The following is a 20,154-nucleotide window of genomic DNA, read 5'->3' as shown; positions in this document are numbered from 1 at the left end:
ACTATTATGGCATACAAACAACCTTGAGATCAAAATACAGCTAATAAATCAGCTTTTAATATTATACAAGTTTTGAGTTCTTAAATGTATAAAAAATATTTTTTAAATAATCCTCAATCTCTGTTAGTGTTAGAATTGTACATTTGTTCTTCTAGGTCTTCCTCCTCTTATTTACTATCCCTTTGATAAAGATGGAATTTAAAGTAAGTTACTCATTATAATTGTTATTACCTAGGCAAAGCATAATTATAATCTTCAATCATACTTGATTAGAGAACCATAAGTAGGTTTAAAATACTGATCACACTATCAAAAACACTTTATGTAAAAATACATTTTATTTCTTTGAACAAGGACATAAGTATGTTATTAAATTCAGTACTACACTTAAGATACAAAACCTTAAAAATACTTGCCATCTGTGAAACTGTCAATGGATGCTGGGGTGCATTTTGTTCAAATATCTTGCCTGATAAGACAGAGTTCCGTCCTCTATCTAGAAAAACTGAACCAGAACGTGACTGTACGTTACGGCATGCTGGTGATGCTACTTTCCCAGGCAGTGGTTGAGTTGCTGACATGCTATCTTTCACAGTCTGACTCTGCCTTAGTTTCTTCAATAAAACTAACTTCACTTCCTCATTTCTTAGTTCTTCTCGTAACTTAAAATTTTCATCTCTTTCTCACACAGTTCTTGTTCACTAAGATCTTTAAGTTTGGGTAATGGAGGTAGTTCAACGTCATCTGAATCAGAAGATTCAGGCTGATAATCATTCTGCTTGACTTTCTGGTAACTTTCTATATGATCAGTGCAATAACTTTCGTCATAAGATTCATGAAAACAAGCAGCTCTGAATGATGACGGCTTTAACTGCATTTTGTCACCATCACTATTACCAACATTTGGTACATTATCATCATCAGCAAGAAGTTCCCGATTCCCACTAAATTTTCTCTTCTTCATGCTTAAATCAATAGTCTCAGAAACTTCATCATTACCTCTGTATTTCCTTTTCCTAGATTACAAAAACAATTGCAAGTCACTTGCAAATTTTTTCATTGATTATACTATTAAAACTGTAACATTCTGGAGTATCACCCAATTACGTTTTTTCATATATTACACATCACAAGAAATGTTTTCTGTGAAATGTCTAATAACAACTGTATTAATAGCTAGGCCCAGCTTGGCCAGGTGTGATAAGGCGTTCGACTCGTAATCTGAGGATCACGGGTTCAAATCCCTGTTACATCAAACATGCTCGCCCTTTCAACCGTGAGGGCATTACAATGTGACAGTCAATTAGTAAAAGAGTAGCCCAATAGTTGGCAGTGGGTAGTGATGACTAGCTGCCTTCCCTCTAGTCTTACACTGCTAAATTAGGGAATGCTAGTGCAGATAGCCCTCGTGTAGCTTTGCGTGAAATTCAAAAAAACAGACAGACAAGTATTAATAGGTAAGCAAACTATTAATTCTGAAATTAGTTTTTATGTTTCTCGACACGTAACCATATCTTCCTCATTTAAAGGGTGCATAAATGCAAAATCACACAAAATGAAAAATTAACCTTAAAACAAAAACAATTACATTTTAAACTAACCTTATTGACAAATCTGCTACCTCCAATTCCCCCACAGTGACATTTTCACCTCCTGGGATATTGGTGATATCTGGCCAATGGTTGTAAGTTTCTCTCTGCATTATTACTTAAGCCTGTAAAATTTTTCATTTAAGGCAGAAGGAAAGTTAATATATACATTTCATATAAAATAACCATTATGGTGCATTACACATTTGATCTAAATTATATTATATTCTTATAATGTCTGCTCCATACTTTGGACTGTTTCAACATAATACTTTTGGAGAAATGATTATCAGAAAAACAATATTTCTAACCCAGTTTTATTTCTTGTGACACACACACACACACATTTATAGATTTTCACTGATGAAATGTAGTCGAACCAACAGAGCTAAACCTGTTTTCTTCTCATTATAGATGAGGAAGTTAGAATATAAAACATGTTGGCATGCACATTGTATCATTACACAACTCACATTGTGGGAAAAAAAAATTAAGAAACATAACCATTTGGTCCTTTAAGGCTTTTCCTAAGAAACTGACTCTCAAGAAAAGTAAAAATTTAATCCCACCCTTTGAATTTTTAGAAATTATCAATACACCTAGGTAAAGCTGTAGTGTCCACTATTGCTAATAGCCACTTATTTTGTAAGTACATCAACCTTTTTTTAAAAGAAAGTTGTCTTAATTAAGGTCTAGCCTGTCTGTTCTAAATTCTTTTTGTGTTCCATTATTTTTAGAACAAAGCACAAAGAAATCAAAGCCCCTACCTCATCAATCCTTCAGATAATTTTATGCTCCTTTTATTAAAAGAGAGAGAAAAAAAGGTTCAAAACCTCTTTCAGATAAGGGGACCAAAACTGTACCAAGTATTAACCCTTTTAGATTGGCTCTGTATAACATACACTCATTCATATACACATCTGGATAGTGTACAACTTTTGATGCAGTAATTATATCTTCACAAAATTTGGTAGATTTTACTTAAGACTGCACATTTTTTGTCAATAAAATATCAAATGTTTTAACAGTATTTCTACTGAGGATTTGTTTGTAAAAATATCAAATCTGTTTTGTTACTTGTTCAAGTAGGAAGTGATTTTCATGTTATAGTTAAAAAAACCAAAAACTGTTCTTTATCCCAAAAATCTCAAATATTATTTGTGTAATATCTGAAACATCCTACATTGAATACCTTTTGTTTTTCAGTAAGGCTATATTTTGTCTATTACTTCCATTTAATAATAAGTTATTAAAAACTTATTTTCTTAAAATACAAAACAGCAAAAAAAAGAAGTAAAACAAACAATTCTCTTGTAGCTATGACTTTTAAACTCAGATGCTAAGCTTTTCAAAATTTTGCAGGTGAAGAATATGAAACAAAATATTTTTTAGGTTTTATACATACAGCTGATTAATTAAAAAGTCGTGAGTGCAATGACTTAAAAACCCATTTATAAGTCATAAAATACAAAGGTTATTATAATCATACATTTTCTAGCATGTAATTTAAATCCAAATAAAATTTATAACTGCCATTCTGAGACCTACTGATCCATTTTGGCTGTTCTGTTCTCTAAATTAAACAAAAACTATCAATAATGTTTTTAGAAAAATATTAAAAGCCAGCACTTTCATATACTTACCAAGCTTGCTTTTAAATTTACTGCTTCCATAACACCCAAAGTCCAGCCATCATATCAGAAAAATAATACCTTAGTTAAAGATGACTCCTACCCTGCCAAAATTTATATTTCTGTCCCCTAGTCCTACTGTTCTGTCTTAAGTATAAGAAAGATGTTTTATAAACTTTATCAATTCCCTGTACAACATCTGATGGCAAATCATTCCAAAAAACAATCTACCCTGTTAGAGAAATAATACTCTATTAGCTTTGGCAGCTCCTACCCTGCCAAATTTATGTTTGTATCTCCTAGTCCTACTGTTCTCATTGTTAATTATGAAAACAAGATGAGGTATAAACACTGCCAATTCATTTTAGAACATTAATACACCTCAGTCAGATCCCTCCTGATTTCATCCTCTCCTCATCTGACAACCCCTTCATTCCAAGCACCATTCTACTAATCCTTCCCTGAACCCTTTCCAACAATTCAATGTCTTTCCTAAAGTATGGAGCTCAAGACTGAATACAATATTTCAAATGTGGCTCAACTAATGACCTATAAAATTTAATTACAACCTTTACCAATATTTCTGTAAATACAAACTCCTATTTACCCTACTACCAGCAACAGCTTTGCTGTACACATTTAGTGGTAGTTAAACATGGTTCAAAGAACAATACAGTTAAATAAGACAGATATAAACTGTTAGAAGCTTAAGGCTGTTTTGGATAAATAGCTGTATTTTTTTTACTACAATCTGCATTCCTTCTAGAAAGATAAAATGTTAATTTAGATTTTTTTTTACGAGGTTACAAAGTCAGTAAAATGGATCTAGCCTGTACAATGTTTAGGATAGAAAACAGAACTAACAAGATGTAAATGTACTGATAAAACTCTTGATATTTAATTTGGAGACTCCAAAAGTCATGACATCAAAATTTGGAAACTATAAAATATTTATTTTAATCACCTTCTACTCATATTAGTCAGTCAGAAACAAGGCTATAACCTAATAAATTCACAAATATTTAGTAGAAATACTAAATTTAAAAAAAATGCTTTTTTGTTTATAAAAGATTTATAATGTTTATTAAGAGTTTGTGAAATTTTATAAAGACAGACTTTTTACATTAAAAGCTACAGCACATATATACATTCTATTAGTAACATGGTAGTTAAAAAGTTCATCAAAATGACCAAGCCAATAAGTTAAACTATATGCGAGTGTTCTATCTCAGCGTATTTGGATTACATGTAATATAAAAGGATTTTTAAAATATTAGTTACAGTAAATTATGGAAATCAGTACTAATAAATGCTTAAATTTTCAGTTGATAGTGTTCTGAGCTGTTGAATGTTAAAACCTACTCACATTACAGCAACATCAACCTAAAAGTTTATTTTTAAAATAAAATATACAATAACATAAAATTTAAGGATAATAATAAATTTATTGGTCTATCCAGGCTGTCCCATATACTAAAAACACTTCTACCCTGAGAAAATGTATGTCCATGTTCCCTAATCCTACCATTCTTAAAATTAAGTATGAAAAAAGATCATTCATCAACACTATTAGTTCCCTTTCCAATCTCAAACACTTCAATCAAATCACCTCAGCTCTGTGTTTACAAGGTGAAAAACCATTTCACAGATCTTAACCAGCCCTTTTAATACAATTTTTCAATCCCAGGTATTATCTCTGCAGCCTTCCTCTCAACTCTTTCCAACAATTCAATATCCTGCCTAAAGTTAAGGAGAAAAATAATAAATATAATACTCTAAATAAAGCCTGATCAGTAATTCAGCAAGTGACTGAATAGCAGAATAGACGTGATATCTCTCACTGTCTAACACTAAATAACATATTATATAATGAACTAACATCTTCACAACTTAGTGAATTTTTACAATTAATGCACCCATGTTCAGATTTAGTCAAAATGTCTTGACCTTAATGTCACACACCCTCTAACATCTATATTAAAACACTTAAAATATTCATTACAACATTATTGTAAGCTGTATTTTTCTAAGGTGTTTAACAGTCTGTCAGTTAGAGGAACCTGCAGGTCTTTTGTGATGTAATGATCCAGCAATCATGTAATATATCCCAAACAGGTATGTTCAGTTTGTTTTTTATTAAATACAAGTTGAACACTCAATTAGAAGCTGGTAGATAAAAGTGAATGAACATGAATATAATTAAGAAGATTGCAGCTTTATTTTAGAGACATTTTAAGAAAATAGTAGTGTGCACAAGTAAGTTGATTTTACATTAGTCCTGGTATTGTTAGAAAGGTTTAAATACAATTTTTAATGCAGCTTTACAATACACCATAACAATGTACAAGTGTTCAAGCTAGAATAAAAATTAAGAGGAGGAAATAAAGCAATATATGTAACAAAAAATTGTTAAATTTTATTTGCAAAATCACTATAACCTCCTAATAAAATCTGGATAAATATCAAATGCTTTTATTTAAAAAAAAACTTTCTATTTTATCTGTATTTTTCTCTATCTTATCTCTGTGCTGGCTTGGTCAAATTGACCAACCTCGTAACCACCATATAAAATTAGAAAATAATATTTAAGTTACACATTTTTTTCATTCTAGAATGGCCTCAGATTGCAACAACTGTGGATACAAATGTTCATTCTAAATAGTTTAAATCTTGTAACATTATCCATCTGTTTAGATGTTTTATTTTATCAACCTTTGAGCCATGTCTGGCTAACATTACAAAACTTGCAATCATGACACACATGCATGTCACGTTACCATATCCAATAATATAAATCATTTACAAAACGATATGTCTTGGCTTTGTTCTAATTGGCCAATACTTGTAAAATATGGTCACATTTTAATTATAATACAGTTTTCCATGATAATGAGAAACCTCCTTTTAGAGAAAATTACATATTTAAAAACAGCTAGTAATGGTACAGAAGGTACTAGTAGAGGAGCAAACAATGTTTCGATCTTCTTTGGTCATCGTCAGGTTCACAAAGAAAGAAAGGGTTACTGACTGATAACTGACCACATGTTTGAAGGTGGTTGTGTAATTTAGTGTAGAAATGTAGAAGGCATGCTTAGATGTTTGATTATATTTATTAATATAGATATAAAGGTGTTCCTTTGTATTGATTTATTTTGAGCTTGAGTTGTTGTATAAGTGAGGCTGCTTTAATTTTGTGTTTGTTTGTTTCCTTATTTAGTATTTGGGTGTTTTCTATGGTTATGTTGCATTTATCTGATTTGCAGTGTAGTTTTTACATAGTATAGACCTTAGTTTTGTGCCTGGTTTTTGAATTTGGTATTAACTGGAATGTCATATTTTGTTGCTAGTTTTTGCCAAATGTTGGTTATTTTTCTGCTGATGTTGGGAATATATGGCATGCAGCCATATATGGTTTTGTGATTTTTTAAATCGTGGGGTATATTTACTTTGTTAGTTGATTTTACTTATTGTCTAGGTGTGTGCATGTAATGTTTTCTATGGTTTGTGGAGGAATCTTGTTAATGTTGATGAAGTATTGTTTTATTTTGTCTAATTAAAATTATCAACAGAAGAAATGACATCTATTTCATTCAACAATGTAGAAAGGAACAACTAACCCCTAACTTGGTAAAGGTAAAACTATCAAAAAATTTTAATCAATGCACAAACATTATCCAAAATTTACAAAAAAACTACTTAAAGCCATGTTGAACACGAAATACAAAGAACTATACGACTTACAAAAACAAAAAAATGAACTTAGACCATCAACTGGCATGCTGCATTAAACCAGAGATTTACGGACTTATACAACGAAACATCAACCAAATCAACACTAGAAACAACAGGGACAAACAGATCTGCTACAACAAAAAACTAGAGAAACTAAGATGCAAACAACAGAAAAGACACCAACATGACAAACCATCGACTAACCTCATAATTAACAAATCTGACTGACAAACACAGATGAGATACACCTACTTAAAAAAGGACTTAACTTTGCAATAGCACCTAGGTACATCTAAATGTTAGAAATTAAAGTATGTTTAGAAGACCCAGCCAGGAGACTTGTGATACTTTCCACAGAAAACAAAAACAACGAACAGAAAGAAGACAACTTCGACAATTCTACTGACATCCAACAATCAAACTTCTCAGGAAAAATTAAAAATTTATATTTTCCAGTAACACCTGAAAACAACATATTAGATGATTTTTTCAAAGAATTTTCTCACAAAACCATCAATATAATTTCACAAAACAGAAAACTAAAAACCAACCTTGCAGAAAGAGACATTAATTCCATTAAAAAACTTAAAACAAGACAAAAACATTAAATTTCTAAAAGCAGATAAAGGAAACACTATAGTCATAATGAACACAAATGAATACATCCAAAAAATGAAGAACATCCTATCAGACACAAATTTAAAACAATACACACAAATCCAACAGACACATGAAACATAACTAAAGAAAATACAACTAAAAATGAAAAAAACCAACACAATTTCAAAAACACTTTATTCCTACCTACACAAGACCGACTCACGCACACCACAAATATACAGTATCCCCAAACCTCATAAACCAGACTGTCCACTATGACCAATAATGTCCACATATGAATTGTTTAATTACAATCTTGGTAAATACATAGCATGGGCATTTTCAAAATATGTAACATCAGCCAGCTCATTCATCAAAGACTCCTTTAATTTCAAATCTAACCTTAATCATAAAGCCTTAATGGCCAATTTCAATGCCATATCCTTCTTTACAGAAGTCCCAATCACTGAAGCCTGCAAGATAGCCTTAGAACTCTATACCTGAGACCCCAACCCATCAGTAGATGTTCCCAGCAACCAATTAGCAACCCCCATAGAATTAACCACAATGAAGACGAACTTCATGTTCAACAACCATAACTATATACAAACAAATGGCCTAAGCAAGAGCAACCCAGTATCACCAGTTCTAGCCAATATTTTTATGACACAAGTTGAAACACAAGCAATTAACACAGCATTACATCCACCATTATATTGGTACAGATGTGTATATGACACGATTAGGGATTTACATCTATAGAACACACAATTTTTTCAATCACATTAATACTATACATCCCAACATTAACTTCACATGTGAACAGGAAGGAAGCAATCAAATATCATTTCTTAACCTCAAAATTACAAGAACCGATACACAATTTAAAACAGAAATCCACCAAAAAATCACCCATACTAGACTATACATTCTTGGGACTCAGCACATGAAACAAAACAAAACTCAACATACTAAGAAACCAAATAAACACAGCCATAAAACTATGCTCACCAGATAAAATTAACAATGAATTAAACAAAGTAAAACAATATTTCATCAACATTAACAAGATTCCTCCACAAACCATAGAAAACATTATATGCACACACCTAGACAAAAACCAAAATCAACTAACAAAAGTAAATATACCCCACGATTTAAAAAATCATGATACCATATGTGGCTGCATACCATATATTCTTGACATCAGCAGAAAAATAACCAACATTTGGCAAAAACTAGTAACAAAATATGACATTCCAGTTAATACCAAATTCAAAAACCAGGCATAAAACTAAGGCCTATATTATGTAAAAACTACACTGACAAACACAAGACTAACATTATTTATAAAATAAAATGTGATAATTGACATGACTTTATCTTGGAGAAACAAGTAGAAAAATAGATATCAGATTCAAAGAACACAAAAAGTCACCTTCACACATTTTCAAACACTGCAAATCAAATAAACACAACATAACCATAGAAAACACCCAAATACTAAACAAACAAGCATAAACACAAAAATAAAGAAGCCTCACTTATACAACAACTCAATCCCAAAATAAACCAATTCAAAGAAATACCTTTATACCTATATTAATAAATATAATCAAACATCTAAGCATGCCCTCTATATTCCTACACTAAATTACACAACCACCTTCAAACATGTAGTCAGTTACTGGTCAGTAACCCTTTCTTTCTTTGTGAGCCTGATGATGACCGAAGAAGGTCAAAACATTGTTTGCTCCTCTACTAATGCCTTCTCTACCTATACCAGCCATTTTGAAATATATAATTATAATACAGTTTTATATATATATATATAGTATTGTTATTTACAAACTCTTAAATTTCAGTTATTTTCTTAAAACAAAGGATCGTAAATTAAGAAATACATAAAACAATCATCTCTACTACTTAAGATTGCGAAGAAGTTTGTACTCATTTGCCATACTTCACATGCTAAGCCTTGCCAAATTTCACACATATAGTGTAAAGCAATGTAACTACATTTATATATGAATTTTGAAATAAAAAATAAGCTACTTTATCAATATCATAGAATTCTACTGTAATTTATCAAGCTTACTAACTAAGCTTTATTCCAGTTTAAAAAAATTGATTGGAACACCATTTTCTCTTACCCCTTATTTCCAAGATTAGGAACAAAAATATTAATCTTTGGAAATTAACACCTTCAGTGAGCAAAATTTTGCACAATAAATATGTATTTTGATCTGTCTTGTGTTTATAACCATTCAAAAGCTATATGGGCAAAATTTTGAACATTTGAATGGTTATAAACATACGACAGATCAAAATAGATGTGGGCAAGCAAAGACTTCTAAAAAAGGAAGAGGTGAGCAGGGCTACAGTGTTTTATTCACTAAATATAGTCATATCTCAGTGAATAGAAAACAAACTAAGAGATTCTTATTTTATATTCCAGCTCATCAAAATTAGTAATACAAGTTTCTAATTCTTAAGAAACTACACACTTTATGTTTGGACATCACATACATCTAACTCAAATTCTGCATTCAACACCCCACATGATGAACACAAAAATCAATATTTAGGGTTTCCTTTAATATTTAATTTTAATGTAACAATTCCTACGAGTTTCATTATGGTCAGGGGTCAAAGGACGTTATCATGTTTGTGGGCTCATATTCAAACTATCACCAAATTACTATTTTATGAACATATATCAGTAAGCAGTGGTGGCACCAGGATATTTTTGTGGGGGGAGGGGGGCTGAGGTAAACTGTGTAGGGGCTTCCCAAAATGCCATCAATATGAAGTATAGATGGTAAATTATAATAATGTAAATACCAAGGTACATTTCAGAAAGGTGTGATATTTTGAACTGCATTTTCAATGCAGTTTTCATTGGAAACTCATACTCTGATTAATAATTCATTAGGTGGAAGTGTTTTCCATATTTTATGAATATATGTAGGTAACAATATTGGGGGGGAGGGGGAGGGCAATTCACATTTTAACATTGTGTTTTGCAATTAGTTTTGGCATTATCTAATATACTATTATCAGCCCATATAAGTCAAAGATAAAGGAATATACACACTTTGTTTTGTCTTCTAATATTCAAAAAACCTCTTCATTAGAATAGTTCAATTTGTGATGTCCACAAATAGAGTGCAGGACAAAAACCCCTTGGTCAAAAACCCACTAAGACAAATAACAACATAAAATGTTAATTATTTAAAGGTTATGAAACACTTCTCTGACATTATACAGCACCATCTATTTTCTACTTTTACTAAGGGGAGATTTTGTCCTACTTTAAACTTTACTTGAGGGTGGGGGGTGTACCCACCACAGATGTGGCTAAGATGACAGAAGAAAAACATCTTGGCTAAATTGACAAGTTATTCAATATAGTTACCATTAACTGTATTGACAACTTATTCAATATAGTTACCATTAACTGTATTGACAACTTATTCAATATAGTTACCATTAACTGTTTTTGTTCTTATTTTTTTTTTTTGTGTTTGTTTTTTTACCAAGATGACACTTTAAACAATGCACACATATTCACATTTAGTTTGAAACTCTATATGATATTACTATACAACTTGTATCTTCAAAAAAACTCATATATCATGTTTAACATTCAAATTTATATAAATAAAAATAATACAAAAATTGAATAGAAATTGTTTTTTTTTTAACAAGTGACTGAAAACACTATCACTAAGCCTTTTTCTTCCATAACAGACTTGTCACAATATGTAAAAATTTCAAGGTAACACAGGAACATATGAATCATCAAGGCAATCTTTCATTTACAAAAACAAGTGGTCTAACTAAATCAAGGTGGTTACATTTTAAACACTTACAGCAAAAGAATGAAAACCTTCCAGATATTCTCAGTGATGATGAGAAAACCCACTTGTAAAGAAAAATATACATGTAAAAACAGCTGGTTTGGGTTGAGAAAATTTTTTTTGTGTAGAGGAGCGAACAACATAAAACTACATAAAAATTTTCTCAACCCAAACCAGCCATTTTACATATATATCTTCCAGACCTTCTGTCATCTTGGGTCTATAAAATTATTTTCACAGTAGCACTAAGTGCAAGAACAGTTTTTAAAACATCTTGGAATCATATGAAATATCAATATGCAACCTTTTTTAAAATAAACTTGGAATGTTTTAAACAGAATTCTGAAAATTGCATTGAAATAAAGTCTTAGATGGATTAAAGCATCATCCTAATAAATTCTTTTAACTTTTTAAAGCCTCAAATCTAGCTAATGAACATTCATTCAACACCAAAACTACATAATTTTAATAGTCTAAAATTAATTTATTAAAAGCACTTATTTATTCAAACATAAAATATGCATATTAGAAATACTTACTTTAACATTCTAAGTTAAAACTAAAGAAAGGAAAATAATACAATGTATATTTATTTATAATTACAGCAAAGATGTGTGTGTTCTTACAGCAAAGCAACATTGAACTATCTCCTATACAGTAGAGGTACAAGACTTTCTAACTTCCATTTACTTAAAAACATTAATACTTTATACCAAGTGCTAGTTAGTCTAACAAAAAACTGTTCACGGTAACTTGTGTAACAATAAGTTATAACTTAAAATTTAATTGCAAACTTAAGTTCCAATTTACACAATTTTAACAGTTTTAGATATATATCCTGTGTCATGTAAATCTTTTTCTTTATCATTAAGCCTTACGGTAAATTTCTTACCCTAGTTTAGATTATATTAACAGTAAGATTAAAAAGGTGTACCTCTGAAAGTGAACCTAAACTTTTCATTTTTCCGGTCCTTTATTACTAACATGTTAAAAATTGCGGTAGTGTAACTTTATGACTATATAGATTATAAATATCAAAATCTAATCTATTTTCAGAAATCAAAAGTAGGTTGGTTTTTAATGAGATTCCTTTTAATTTTATTAGATTCTATTTCTAAACTTATGTTTAAACGACGAATAAATGCTCTGTTCAAGTTTACAAAGCTGACAGTTACACTATATCGAGCGTACTTCGTTACAGTTACAAAATAATAATACAAAAATGGATTCCGCAATAGTTCTTGAACTACTGAAATATTATTATTATTAACAAATAATAATTTCGTCACTACTAAAATTAATTTCATTAATAATTTCATATGTCTACACTTTATTATTTTTCTATTAATTTCTTGAATATAGAATGTTAATAAACTATAAATATTACCGAATGAAACAGCTTTAGAACAAACCTTCTGTTTCCTTAATCCAAGCAGCTGATAGTATGAACATATTTAATACCAATGAACCGAGCAATCCGCAAGACAACATGGCGTATTTTTGTCGTTATTCATAATCATCGCGCACACACGGGGTTACAAAAGTAAGTTCAAGGATGCGATAACGAATTTATAATTGTTACCAGATTTATTATAATAATACGCCGTAACATCAAAATGGTCCACTGAAGGCCAGTCTTTGTAAGTAAGAACCTAATAAAACTAGCTTCAGTTAGCTATACCAATTACCATGTTACGTTTCAGTTTCGCTTTAAAAAGTGGCATATTTTGATCGGAAGTTCAACTTGATATACTTGTCACTTTCATCCTAACGCGTTTCACCCCGTAAAGGCATCTTACATTTTAAGATAAGGGCTATTACTCGAAACTAATTTGCTGATTTTTATCCCATATAATAAGCTAAATCATTCGAATCCCTGTCACAACAAACATGTACGCACTTTATCTCATTGGGACGTTATAAAGTGTGACCAATCCCACTATTTGTTGGTAAAAGAATAGCCTAAAGGTTGGCGGTGAGTGGTGTTGACAAGCTGCCTTCCCTCTAGAGGCGACAAGTTCAGATAATAATGTTATTAATCAATTAGAACTAAAACAACAATACTAATCAATTATATTGAATTGTTCATCAATAATGTTATTAATCAATTGGAACTAAAACAACAATACTGATCAAGTGTGTGGTATTGTTCACTAACAATGCTATTAATGATTTAGAACTAGAACAACAATGTTGATCAAGTATGTGGTATTATTCATTAACAATACTATTAATCAACTAGAACTAAAACAACAATACTGATCAATTACATTGAACTGTTCATCAATAATGTTATCAATAAATTAGAATCGGAGAAATGCTTTATTTAATAATACAATGTTGTGTCACTTGAACTAAATGGGCTTCTTCTATCCAGGTTTGGCTGATGGCTACAAAACAATGAAAATTAAAATTAAAAGCAAGAGACAAATATAAATAATGAATTTTCCCCAAGAATATTTCGTGTTTGAGGTCCCTCTTCATCCAGTCTGTAAAGGTTTATTTGAAGAAAATGACGAAAGTATTTACGTTTTTATGAGGTAGGATTAAGGTAAAGATAAGAGTTACAATGGTTAGTTTATAAAATGGGAGATGAACCTTGTGTGAACAAAGCCAAGATGGAACTGGAAGGTAAAATGACAGAGAAGACAGGTGAGTTGAATTTAGTGAATTTCAGAAGTAGTTTATCACTTGGTATGAGGTACTTGGTATTTCAATAATTTGAGTGATTTCTAAGTTTTCTTTAATTTTGAGTTAACTTCTTGGTGAGTTTATCATTTGTAATGTTTGTGGAGGTTCATGATATTCACTCTCCCTACTTACAATCGTCTCTTAGGGTTGTAAGCTCTCCTATGGGATACTGCTTCATACTAGAGACAGAAGTGTGGAAATACCTGTTTTAAGTATTTTAGTGAAACAAAGTTAGCCCAAAACTCTGTGGTTTACAGACTTCAAACAATGGTATATATACATTCATGAGCCTAGTAAGATGTACAGGTTCTGTATTGCCTTTTCAGTAAGCTACCTTCCAAAAACGTTCATACAGAAACATACACAAACACTAGTGTTAGATTTAAGAAAAAAGGTTGCAATGGGTAGACTGTATGATAAACATGTTTACAGCTTTGAGACATCAAGTCAACCTGGATGTGATAAACTGCATTCAGAAACCTCATAGAAACCTTTAAAATGGTACATATATATATATATAAACATATCTGAACTCAAATGCTTTCTACTATTTCTGAACTCAAATGCAGCATTTCTGAAAGAATTATTAAGAGGAAAGATCCTCATTTAGAAAGATAATGTTGTAGCTGAAATAGCTACCAATGCCATCCTTCTCTCACTAGTTTAGAATCTCATAGATACATTTTAGTATGTATTACAACATTCTTGAAACACTGTTCTCTACTTTATTTTAATAAAAATTTTAATACTCATACCAGCCATCTAGAGATACAATCTCTCCCTTGTATATATTATTTGGAATGATTAGCAAAATGTGTATCTTTGGATTATGGGATACTGCACTGGACTCTGATGTAAGACTTAAATGTGCTGCATAATTGTGAGGAACTGTTTGAAAAGCCTTTCTCCATCCTTACAACCAAGTATGTGAATAAATATGTTATTATGCCTGTTTAATTTTGTTTCCTTTACTGTTTAACTTTAAAATTATTCTCTACGATACAAATCTTTGTTTTTATGGATAGTTTTTAACCCTGTGGTGGATATAAGTGTATCAGGGACTAATGATAGAGTAAAACTTTGGTGGCTTGACCAAAGGTTTGTTATTGCAGACTTTATTTCCATTTGACCTTCTGATAACTGTAATGTTGATAAATGTTTTATCATGTAAGTACATTTCTGAGACTCTGTAAAACTTAAAGGAGAAAGAAGAAAGCTTCTGTTTAAGTGAGGACTGGCTCTGAAAGTATCAGAACTTCAAGAACAAATTTCTAAAGGACATCAAGGTGCTCATTAACTAGCCCTAGCATCACCAAGATTTGTTTAGCACCATTTAAAAGTTGGTGAGTCCAGCAGTTTAGAGGGGTTTTTTAGGCAATCCCTAAATTCCCCAAGGGATGACAAGCAAACCTTGGGACCAAGATGATTCATTTGGTACCCTTTAGAAGTCAGTGAGACCAGAGGTTCAAGAGGAGATATGTGATACACATACACACACACACACACACTGAATCTTAAATGGAGTTTTATCACAGTAGAACTTTCCAGGATAACAAAGATCTTTAGTTTGGAGTATTTTCCATCAAATCAAGTACATTTGATGGAAAATGCAGTGGTTAGCTTGAACAGCATTGAAATATAAAACAAAGTATGTGTTGTTGGTTTTTTAATGAGGTAAAAGCATATACAATTTGATCCCAAACTGGATATACGTTTTCTCACTGAACAAAAAAATGTTGATGTTTGTTTGTTTTTGAATTTTGCACAAAGCTACATGAGGGCTATCTGCACTAGCTGTCCCTAATTTTGCAGTGTAAGACTAGAGGGAAGGCAGCTAGTCATCACCACCAACTGCCAACTCTTGAGCTACTCTTTTTCCAATGAATAGTGGGATTGACCATCACATTATAATGCCCCCACAGCTGAAAGGGTGAGCATGGTTTGTGCAATGGGGATTCGAACCCGCGACCCTCAGATTATGAGTCAAAAGCCTTAATGCACCTGGCCATGACAGGCTAAAGGTCAATGAAAAATATGATTACCACTTTCAGTGGTGCTGATGAAGAAATATCTTTCCATTAAGGTAACTGAAATATTTACAGTTTGTATGACTTGGTCTTTACACAGTGAAATCATAATACTATAACTTGTTTTTATACTGTTTTAAAGTAGTTTTGATTTTCACACATAAACAATTTTAAAACTTTTGACAGATGTCACTGAATATTTTATCTCAATATAAATTTTCTTTGAACAGCATGTACATAATTCCAAATTTCTTTGTGAAGTTAGACCCTATTTCACTTGTTTGTTCAGATTATGTTTAATTTGTATTAAAACGCTGGTTTGGGTCAGTTACAGCTTGTTTATCAGTTGGATTAACTTCACTTACTAGTGTACAATATTTATTACATTTCATCCCCTTTCATTGTCTCTGGTAAAGAACTTATACGTACATGAGATAAGTGAACTCCATGACTCTTGACTGTTGCCAGATGCTGGCATGATCATGTGTCTGTTCAAGATTGCAGTGCATGCACTGCTTCATACAAAGTTAGGTAAATTGCAAATCCGCTAATACTTGACACAAAATATTTTTACATCATGTTGGTGAGCACATTCATGATGGATAATATAAGACATCACACATGTGCTACATCTATACCAAGGTGACTTTTTTCCAATAAAGGGGTTGAGTTGTAACATGTAATCTTACACTGCTACCTGAACTTCTGACCTCTTAAAGCCCGAGTTAACTTACAGTTTGCAAACATAATTTGTTAACAGAGCAAATTTTGTGAAGTGTCTTAAAATTGTAAGCAGTCAAGAGAGGACCACAGTTGCCCAACAGTAGACTTCAGCCCACTGCCTCACAATGTAAAACAACTTCATCAGTGACAGCCCAAAACAAGTCAGTGAAGCATATGCCTCTTCAACTGCTAACGATGTGATGCAGCTACCAGAACAGACAAGAATGAATGTTGGATATCTTGAAGAACTACATTCAAGAAAAGCATCCACACACTGGAATAGCACGCATGTGTGTTTTCATTGTTATAATTATTTTCTTTAATTTTTGTTTTATAAATTATGTGCAAGTATTTTGTTTAAAATTGTCTCGCTTTACGAGTTTATTTTATGGTACAGTTTTCATTATTTGCAATTATGATTCTAATTTTATTGTATTTTATGTCATTATAATTTTGGCATACCTTTCCTGTATTTTAATTTGATCAACTTTTAGTGACTGCTAAAGTTCTTGTGTTAACTCTTTGTTGTCTTTGCATAGGTATCATAATACTTTGTATCCCACCAAGATTATAGCATCTTGCAACCTATTAGTAGTTCTACGATTTTAATGTTAATCATTAAGTTTAATATTAAGCTCTTAAAGACTCTAAAATAAGGAAGTGAGACCTGTTTTATTGTTTTAGTTGAAACTGCTGATAAATTTTACCCTTCTGTAACTGGTAACTTTTGTAAACTATCATTCAGGTGATCCTACTTGTAGATATAATATTCTCATAAACCAGATGTTGAAAAATCATTAGTTTTCTCATCTTTTTACTTAAATAAAGATCACACACTACAGTTGTTAAATATCTTTATTACCTTAGCTCTGTGTTTATGTCCATTCTTTCATGAGGTAAAACCCATCTCAAAAAGTTACAGAGATACTTGTACAAATTGGCATGAGATGCAGTTTTATCCCCTGTATATGTTATTTGGAACAGTCAGTGATGTTTATAGCTTTGGATTATGGGATACTACATATGAATCCTCTGTATGTTTTAAAAATGTATATTATAATATTTGGTATTCTTGTCCTCTGCAGATGTATTTGAAAAGTCTCTCTCCACTCTACTTACTAAGTAATGTCTCAGCATAAAGTGAAAAGATGGTAAGTTTGAAGAGTGAAAAAGTTATTTGTTCTGAATAAAGATATTGTTTTACTTATTCAGTGATGTTTCTTCCGCTTTCCTTACTTGAAATTATTCTCTGCAAGACACTTCTGAAATCTGCATTCTCTCATATATTTTAAATACATTGTGGATATTGGTGCACCAAAATTTCACAACAAGTAATAGTTTTTTTATTATTTGTTTTTGTTTTGCACTGCAACTTTTACCTTGCAACTTCTGAGGTTTTTAAGTCTTGTACCCCTTTTCATTGTACAAAAGTTATTTATGTATTTACTGATGCATTCTCTATTACACAAGTTGTTTCAAAGAAAGTGATTAACCATACACTCTCTACACAATGAGTAATGGAAATTTATATTTAAGCATTATTCACAGAAAATTGAAGGTGTAGGGATAATCACTCTAGCCCTCCAAACTTATTTGACACTTAAACTAAAATACATATATACAGATATTTTAACTATATAACTCTGTGAAACACCCACCAATAGTACAATTGGCTGCAACCTTGTAAGCAAATAGTTTTCCACCAATCAGAACAGTAATTACTTGACTAGAATGTACTTAAAAAAGAATAATTCTTGTCTTATTACCACAAACATTAGTGTCTCTAATGTCATCTATACAGACTAAACATTATATAAAACAATAAATCCACTTTCATATTTACTTGTCTGGCTAGAACTATAAACAAAAAATTAAAATTTACAATATTAATAACACTACACAACAAAGTTTTTGTTTCTTTAACACTGTTGGGTGTTCCTTATAGATATTTGGCTGCTGATCACGAAAATCACATCCATATTTGCCCATCACGTACCGTTTCATCAAAATCTTCAGTTTCACCAGGACATTGCTACAATGGAAAAACGATATCAGGACAACTGGAATCACTCAATGTTTGCTGACTACTGTTGGACACTGAAACGTGATGCACCGGACATTGAATACAAACGAAAACCAGGAGCAAAACACTTTTAATTATGTTGAACTTAATTGTGTATTAGAAACATAAACACAATTAAATATGTTATTGCCGGTAAACAGTTAACTGTCTATTTCTCAGAGTTCCTACGTGATGAAGCAAAACCAACACTATATTTGTGCATAACTACCAGGTACCTGTCACAATCAGCAAAAGCTTTTCAGGAAGCAAAACTTTTCAAAATAATTGTTGTGCAGTGTAATTTTGGACAGAAAAAACTATTAAAATTGAATCTGACCTCTATCTGATGTTCATCATTGACCTAAGAGGTTATCCTGACTGCATTCATATTTTATATTAAATAAGATAAACTGGCGTGACTCCTCTATGACCATGAACTCTGATCTCCAAGATAATACAACATAAAAACTAAATTATCTGACCTCTGATATCATGCTGATTACTGGGATAGCTTTTATCTTTATACACAAGCTTTACAAAACATGAAAATTAAACAGCAACATATTAAATTTTACCTTTTTTTTTTTGTCCTTCTCATGCCTAAAGAGAACTCAGGCTCTGTTACCTGATCTAACAATGAAGAAAAAAATTAAATTAACCACTTTAAGTGTATGATAACTGCTCCTGGTGTTTAAAAACTGGAATATAAACCAAATGCTAAAACATTTTTTACCAATAATGTAGGCATGACATTACAAAGGCAGAGTATAATAATATGTTATATTTGCAAAATATAATAGGCTCAATATCTGTGTGATAGGTGTAACAGGTGTTTTTATGTGTGTTTTTTTTTAAAAAACAATGGTTATAGATGTTAAATATATATATATATACACACATACCAGATTGTTATTTATGACAGAAAATAGTTTCTGTAATTAAATTAGCTTCAGGAAAATAAATTACAATTTATTTTTATACAAAAGAACCATGCCTTTTTTTTAAATGTAAAAATACCTTTCACTAAAATTACAAAACTTTCAAATAATGAAAATGTGCACTACTTAATTGTCACATTTGTATGTGAGATTTTTGTACATGATTTTATTATACATAAATACCAGAATTTCAAAACATTTATTCCTGTTTCCTTTATAATTGAAAAATGCGTCAGAAGTTAGTTTCTTTCATTTATTTATAATTTATAAATAATAGTGATTCATCATTTCAACTTTC

At 31.1% G+C, this 20,154-nt stretch overlaps 1 protein-coding gene across 3 annotated transcripts in view; it reads right to left on the bottom strand.

Annotated features, from left to right (window-relative positions):
• LOC143231909 (transcriptional repressor p66-beta-like) overlaps positions 1-13,183 on the bottom strand; it is a 29,997-nt gene extending 16,814 nt beyond the window's left edge. Inside the window, exons 1-2 of one of the 3 annotated variants that reach the window (XM_076466734.1) lie at positions 12,803-13,183; positions 1,602-1,714 (exon numbers count right to left, since the gene is read on the bottom strand). Coding sequence is in view for 1 of the 3 variants with exons in the window: in XM_076466733.1 (XP_076322848.1) it covers positions 417-581 (165 nt within the window). In the remaining 2 variants the exon portion in view is untranslated. Of the gene's footprint in view, positions 1-416; positions 1,017-1,601; positions 1,715-12,802 lie in introns of those variants that run through there. The other 2 variants (XM_076466735.1, XM_076466733.1) reach the window with 2 other exon arrangements.
• Positions 13,184-20,154: the final 6,971 nt, after the last annotated feature.

Source organism: Tachypleus tridentatus, chromosome 11 (assembly GCF_004210375.1).
Source record: "Tachypleus tridentatus isolate NWPU-2018 chromosome 11, ASM421037v1, whole genome shotgun sequence".
Taxonomy (NCBI): domain Eukaryota; kingdom Metazoa; phylum Arthropoda; class Merostomata; order Xiphosura; family Limulidae; genus Tachypleus; species Tachypleus tridentatus.
This window is presented reverse-complemented; position numbering and strand designations above follow the sequence as displayed.